The sequence below is a fragment of the Protobothrops mucrosquamatus genome, unplaced genomic scaffold (assembly GCF_001527695.2).
Source record: "Protobothrops mucrosquamatus isolate PMUCROS unplaced genomic scaffold, P.Mucros_1.0 scaffold721, whole genome shotgun sequence".
NCBI lineage: Eukaryota > Metazoa > Chordata > Lepidosauria > Squamata > Viperidae > Protobothrops > Protobothrops mucrosquamatus.
Genome location: NW_015387001.1, coordinates 241,727 through 249,215, shown reverse-complemented (window position 1 = coordinate 249,215; position 7,489 = coordinate 241,727). Strand labels below are relative to the sequence as shown.

The 7,489-nt window shown below is 43.9% G+C and overlaps 1 protein-coding gene across 2 annotated transcripts; it reads left to right on the top strand.

The window, feature by feature from the left end:
* Nucleotides 1-266: 266 nt before the first annotated feature.
* CRK (CRK proto-oncogene, adaptor protein) lies at nt 267-6,252 on the top strand. Of its 2 annotated transcripts, none has more exons than XM_015818342.1 (3): nt 267-498; nt 1,132-1,664; nt 3,327-6,252. In XM_015818342.1, the coding sequence occupies exons 1-3, from the start codon at nt 267-269 to the stop codon at nt 3,462-3,464; spliced, it is 903 nt and encodes a 300-aa protein (XP_015673828.1). In that variant the 3' UTR covers nt 3,465-6,252. The 2 variants fall into 2 exon arrangements, with proteins under 2 accessions (XP_015673828.1, XP_015673827.1); XM_015818341.1 differs by having other exon boundaries at nt 267-501; nt 1,111-1,664.
* The last annotated feature ends 1,237 nt before the right edge of the window (nt 6,253-7,489 follow it).

Here is a 7,489-nt window from a genome sequence, read left to right as displayed (position 1 = left end):
GGTCTCGCGAGCGCCACCCAGAGCGTAGGCGCGGCAGTCTCCGGCCCCGCTTCCAGGCCCGGCCGCGTTTCCCCCCAGGCGCACTCCGATGATGCCACCGCGGGCCGGCTCAACGGCTTCCGGCGGAGAACCGTCACTTCCGGGTAGTGAGGCGCGGCGGCCGCCATCTTGGGCGGCTGCTGGAGGCGGCGGCAGGGTGGGCGCGCGCGATCGGCGGCGACGCTGCCGCTCTGTTTTCCCCTCCCCTCCCCTCCCCCCCACCGGCCATGGCCGGGCAGTTCGACGCGGAGGACCAGGCGAGCTGGTACTGGGGGCGGCTGAGCCGGGCGGAGGCGGTGGAGCTCCTGCAGGGGCAGCGCCACGGCACCTTCCTGGTGCGGGACTCGGGCAGCATCCTGGGCGACTTCGTCCTCTCCGTCTCGGAGAGCTCGCGCGTCTCGCACTACATCGTCAACAGCCAGGGCGGGGGCGGGGCGGGGGCGGCCCCCCCGGCACCCGGTGAGTCCCCCCTCCCCGCATTCCTTGCCTCCCCCCTCCCTCCCTCTTTTTCCGGGTTCTGCCCCGCCTCCGCCGCCCGGGCCCGCTCGAGGGAGCGTCTGGGAGGCCTCTCCTTCGCCCGGCTGAAAAACTCGCTTTTGCACTTGCCCATCCCTAAAATCCCCTCGTGGTCTCCCGTCCAGGCATTGAGCAGGACCGGCTGCTTGTGTTGTTTGAGATGAGCCGGCGTGGCCTGTGTTGCCAGCCGCTACTTCCGTGTAGTTGAACGGATGCTCTTTGGCAGTCTGAATGTGGGTCTTCTCCTCGTAAAAGCCCTTCCTTTTGGGCAACTGAAGCCCCAGTGAGCTGCCTGCCCTCTGGGCTGCAGGGCGAGGATTCGGACCCTTCCTGTGAATCCGAGTTACCTCCGAAGAGCTTCCACTTGATTTTGCTGCTTGTAAAGTGGATTTGTGCATACGTTGCATGCTAAATGTACAGACTCATAATGATGGTACTGCAAAGTAACATATTTATTTAGATTTTCATTTTTAAGAAACAAAATGGGTTATTGTTTGAATGCTAACTGTTCTTAGTGTTGCCTGTTTTGTTTCATTATTTCCCTTTTTGTCGCCCCTCCCTCTCCCCCTCCTGCAGGGTTGTCTCCTAAGTTTCGGATAGGTGATCAAGAGTTTGACTCTTTACCGGCTTTGTTGGAGTTCTACAAAATACACTACTTGGACACTACAACATTGATAGAACCTGTTTCGAAATCAAAGCATAACAGTGATGCGCAGCTCAGACAGGAAGAAGTTGAATATGTACGTGCTCTTTTTGACTTTAATGGCAATGACGAGGAAGATCTCCCATTTAAGAAAGGAGACATACTGAGGATCTGGGAAAAGCCCGAAGAGCAGTGGTGGAATGCCGAAGACGGTGGCGGCAGGCGAGGCATGATACCTGTTCCTTATGTCGAGAAGTATAAACCTGCCTCTGCTGCAGTTTCCGCTCCGATTGGAAGTAACCAGGATAGTACCCACCCACAAGTATTGGGTGGGCCAGAACCAGGTCCCTATGCCCAGCCTAGCATCAATACTCCACTCCCCAACCTTCAGAACGGGCCGATACTTGCCCGGGTTATCCAGAAGCGGGTCCCTAATGCTTATGACAAGACAGCCTTGGCCTTGGAGGTACGTAGTAGTGCAGTGCAGAGAGAACTCTCACTCACATTCCCCCATTTTGAAAGGAATGGGGGAACCCTTCGGTTGTTAATTTGCAAGTAGCAAGGCTTCCCATCACTGATGCTGGTGTTCCCCCCAAATGTAGCATGCAGAAAGATTAGCGTGATCTTCTTGAAATGGACAGTATTTCTGCACTGTGAATGCTGTGTGTGTGTGTGTTTGTTCCGTGAGAAGCCCCTAATTACTTAAGTTCTGTCTGAAGCGTGTTTCAGAGGAAAAGTTGCTACTGTGAAAAAAAATTAGTTTGACCTTTTATGCCCAAGTTCATGGGCCATACTGCTTAGAGGGTTTATACATATTAACTATTTTCTTGGATGTCAACTAAATGTGTCCCAGCTTGATTGCTTCCAAAACAACAGAATAAGGCAGGAAATGGCACTGGAAATAGTTGGGGTGCTATTTCTCTTGGGAACTGATTGCAGAAGGTCCTCAACATACGACCACAATTGAGCCCAAACTTTATGATGTTAAGTGACAGATTTGTTGAGTTTTGCCCCATTTCTTGGCACATTTAATTGAATCACTGCAGTTGTTAAATTAGTATCACGGTTGTTAAGTGAATCAAGGTTCCCCATTGACTTTGCTTGTTAGAAGGTCACAAAAAGGGGATCACATAACTCTGGGACACGGCAACCGTCATAAATGTGAGTCAGTTGTCAAGCGTCCAAATGTAAATCACGTGACCAAAAGTGATTTACGACCATTTGGTCGTAAGTCACTTTTTCATAGCCATTGTAACTTCAAACGGTCACTAAAAGAACTGTTGTAAATCGAGGACTACCTGTACTTACGTTTCCTTGGCCAGATTGTGTTGCTTGAATTGCTTCTATACTTACATGAAACAAACACTATGACTGCCTATTAGTAGCTCAGAGTGTAAACTGGCTCTCTGGTGCCTTCTGCTTGCCTTGGGAGGAATCCCACAGTGGGCTGTTAAGGAACATTAATTGCGACAATCTTGGCTTATATATTTAAAGGGAAATACACCCTTCTTCCCAGAATATTACTTAGTTCTCCATCTGGGATTGTTCTGTAATTGTTTCCGAAGTCATTACCGTTAAGCAGAACTGCCAGAATGATGTGCATGACAGCAGAGCTCTGACTTTTCCTCTGTCAAATGGGCAGGCTTAGAGATGTAGTTCCAGAGATGAAGAAAATAATACATCAGTAATGTGCAAAATTCTGGTCATCTTTAACTTTTAGTATTTGAGTCGCTTTCTCTGGGCGTTTGGGTAAGGTAGATCATAATTTTTGTTGAAAGTTTATTGAGTAGCAAAGGCAAATTATCTGGCTCAGTTCTTTGCTTTCTGGAATAAAAGGAACTTTACTCCACAGCCCTGCCATCTTTTGGAACAAAACCTGAGATTCAAATAGCCGGTGTATTTCCCTCTTGGTGGAAAAGGAGTAGGAGGAAAAGCTGTAGTTCTTGCTATCAAAGGACCAGGCTAGGAGCAGCTACTACCACCGGTTTCTTGTTTAGCCATATTGCTTTCTACTGACCATGTTGCCGTTAGCCAGGGGGCTTTCCCAGAAGATGCCTGTTTGGATACCTGCCCAAGGAATTGAAGAGTCATTCACAGTGTTGACAGTGGTGTGTTTCTTGGTTTGCAGGTTGGTGAACTAGTCAAGGTCACCAAGATTAACATGAGTGGCCAGTGGGAAGGAGAGTGCAATGGCAGGCGTGGCCATTTCCCATTCACACATGTCCGGATGCTGGATCAACAGAATCCTGAAGAGGACTTCAGCTGAAAAGGACCCCACTTCTGCCTACGGATGGGAGCAAGCACCTGGAGTTTCATTGCTGCAGCAATGGAGACTGTTTCTTGAGAAATCAAAAGTAGGGTTGTTTCTGCCAGCATTCTGGTATCCATGATGAACTGTCCCTGGGACACAGCACTCATGAGGTGCTTGTGATTTCAGGGCACGGCTTCTGTGCCAAGAGGTAGGTCAAAGACATTACATTCCCCCCTCCCCCAAGAGTAGGACAAGAATGCTACCCAGGGCTGTGGAGCTCAGGCTTTGCGAGTTGCATGGCTTTCTCTGTAGGTAGATAATAACCTGATTGGCTTGATAGGACATTCATGGCTTGCTAGCCTAAATATTCCTCTGGATCTGATATATATTGCAATTTCTGTCTCATAACTGCTTGTTGCAAAATGAGTACACTATGCACCGCTCTGGTCTATTTTCTAAGTGTATTTTGATACTGGGGTAGCTGGAGCTTAATGATTATATTTTGGATGCATTAGGGCGAAGTCTGCTCATTATTGTGAGTTCCAGAAATTTGTCTTTAGTACAGACATAGCAAGTAGCTGATTTAATTTCAGAGATAGATGTTAATGGATATTAAATATTGGTGGAATGTTAAGCTTCCCTTAAAGTGCAGAGAACTATGTTCATTGTACTTTTTTAATTGCCGACTTGTCTGAGCACTACACTCCAAAGCATTAGCCAACTGTAGGAAGAGATGAGTGCCTGAAAATTTCTTTTTAGTACTTTCTACTTACTCCCTATATCAAGGCAAATATTGCTACGATAAATGAAAATGCCAAATACTTTCTTCTATAAATGGTTGCTTTCAAACTGGTTCAATCTGCAAAGCATTCAGATGGTGATTTCATGAACTTATTTTTAATAAACTAATGAAAATACTAAAATGCTTTTGGATTGATTCTAAAACGTGAATAGTTTATACACACAATATCTTTCCACTACTCATGACTTGAACAAACCTGATTTTTCTACTAACGTTTCCCAGACTGCTTGTTGCCAAGTTTCTTTTTAACTTAATATTGCTAGAAAAATAATAACCTTTAAGCAACAAGATTTCCTTTGCTTATCAAAATGTGCCTGCCCGATACTCTTCCCAGGAATGAACTGCAGGTATGTAATACACCATCTCCTATCCCATTAATGAAGGAGGAAAATGTCCTTTACTGCTTATGTAATAGTGCCATTCTGTTCTTGCTTTAAGAATATTGAAATGGCTAGATCCCACTTACCTGTCAGGGAAATCCCATGCGCCCCTCCCCCCCAATAATCAATTAGAATATGAACAAAGCTGTGGATAGGTCAATCCCTATATTTACATATAGTTGCATTACCCATAAAGGGCTGGGTCTAAGTATATTTTGCAGGGGAGTTGGCAGTGGATTATGGAATGTACTACCCAATCATCCTTAGTTGTTAAGTCAGCTTTTCAACATAATGGAAGTGTGTAGATCCCAATTTCTATGGATCCACAGATGGGAATGGTCCATTCCCTAGTAAAATGGTTATCCATTGGTGACACTATGCAAAGCACTGCCGCCCAGTGGATCACATAGGCTGGGAGATTAGATTTGTTCAGAGAACTGAGTGCTTAGCACAAAGTCTCAACTACATTTCTCAAGGTCTTAGGAAAGGCAGCAGTGCCACCAGTTGCCTTTTTTGACTAGCTGTGGGAATTTGTTTTATGGGAAGCTCAGTAGAGATTGTAAGATTTGTTTCCCTGAAAATGACTTTTCCTAATGTATTCTTGGAAACCAGATAATCTCCAATTGAGGTTGGTTGATTTTCTGTATTCTTGCAGGAAGTACCTCTTAAAGAGATATACAGAAGTTTTATTTAACAGGATACGCTGCATTAAAGTAGAAATATAGTTTATTATAATACATTTCTGCTTAGGCTCTGCCAAGTTGGCAGCATTAGAAACACAAGGGCAATGTTTTTATTGTAAGTAATGTTGGAAATTCCTGTGACCAATTCTGCAATGTGGATCCTTCAGAATTCCTGGAATGATACTGAAACCCTGTGGTTTGTTGAATTTTGACCAGTCATTGTGATTTATAAACCATATTGCTTGTGTACTACAAAACTAATAAATTTTGTTTTATTCACTAAACCATGACAGTATAGTATGTAAAACTATTCAATATGTTCATGTATTATGCTTTGCTTTTGGTTTAATGTGTGAATCATCCCATTGGAGTTTATTCAGCAAATCAACTACAGAAGAACAAATGTATTATTCCAATATTCATATTTCAACCACTTTATTTCAGTTTTCAAAGTATGGTTGCAATATTATCACCCTTCCTCTTCATCTAGTATCATCAGGGGCATTTGCTTCTTACTGTAATGAAGCAACTGCTTTGCTTGAAGATCTCCTAGGCAGTTAATTTTGGGTAGTTAGCTTTCCCCTGAATTAGAGTGACCTGGCACTGGTCACTATTTTTATTTTGTGATGCATTTTTGCATAGTATTACACTACTCAGTTTAAATGGGTTATTTCTTTCTAGCTAGCATTTTAGTCAAGCCCAACATTTCAGAATGCAACCCGATGTCATCAAAGCTTGTTAATCTATTATAACTGCAAGTATTTTAATCATTTTTAATAACATGCTGTCGGATTGAAAAATGCTGTACACAAATAAAGCAAAAGCATATATAAAATGTGCCCTGTATTATATAACACTACACACTTTCTTGACAGTTATTTTTTGTAGCCTGTAATCAACATGTGTATAATATGTGGCGTAAATAAAAATTGCAAAAGTGGAATTTGTGATTCATTGCCTTAACAATGTAAGTGCATGGATAGGCAGTGGGTGGGCTGATTTTAAAGGCGCACCATATTGTTCAAAGAAACATTTTTTAAAATTATTTTATTGTTTTTAGAATAGTGACAAAAAGAAGTGAAAAAAGAACAAAATACAAAGAAAAATACATACACTATCAAAGAAAAATGCATTTTTTAAAAAAGTGAAGTAAAATACAGCAAAGAAAAAATATCATTTTAATAGTAAAGTAACAACTTTATTATATAGTTATCTAGTGCAGGCCATGACAGTCCCGAAGAAGCGCTGATCCTGGGGCATCCACTCAGCCCTGACAGCCCTGCAGCTCCAGTCATCTCTCGCTCAGGCTTATGTGGTGCTGCCACCGGTTCAGCTCATTCCCCTCCCCCGCTACCACTTTTCTAGGATGGTCGCGTACCACCTGCCAGGTGCCAATGTACTACAGGTGGTACCCGTACCACTGGTTGAAAAGCCCTGATCTAGTGCAATTATAAATACAAATTTGAGTGATATTAAATGACAAGATCAGTTGCTGCAGAACCACAAAGATTTAATCAATTGCTCTGAGAAGCACTGCCAGTTTAAATCTGTAGTAAAAGCGAACTTCCGGTGGTGACAGCTGGCATCGCATGGCGGCTTTTTTAGCCGCCCGTCCGGGAGCGTGTAAAAGCTTGAAGAGACAGCGTCTGCCAGCTGTCTCTCGGCTAGGAACCTCGTCCCTCGGGCAAAGAGGGGGAGGTGAGTGAGTCCGGATAGGGCTAGAACTTCCTTTTGCCCCGGTTTTGTCTTAATCCGGGATGAAAGATGCTAGCTCGCCCGGAGTCTGGACAATCTCCGCGCCCCGAGACGCCTTCGCTCCTTGCTTGTGGAGCGAAGCCAGATGCAGCTCCCACCTCTGTGATCGAAGATATTTGATTTAAAATTATAAACAGACAGAACTGAACAGGAGGCTGGAATTGTAATGGATTTATTGGGACTTTAACTTTGAAAATTATCAACATCTTTATTTACTGAGAATTTAAAGTGAGAGAAAATGGCTGCGGATCTGCCGTTTCTCTGGATTACTTTCGCTTTTCACTTTTACTCTCGTCTGGCTATCAACAGGATAAAGATACATTGTTGCTTCTCCGGTTCTGGAAAGTTTTAAACACAATGAATTTATGATGCTTACTGATTGGTGACATTAATATTGTTACTCTTTTTGATGATACTTAA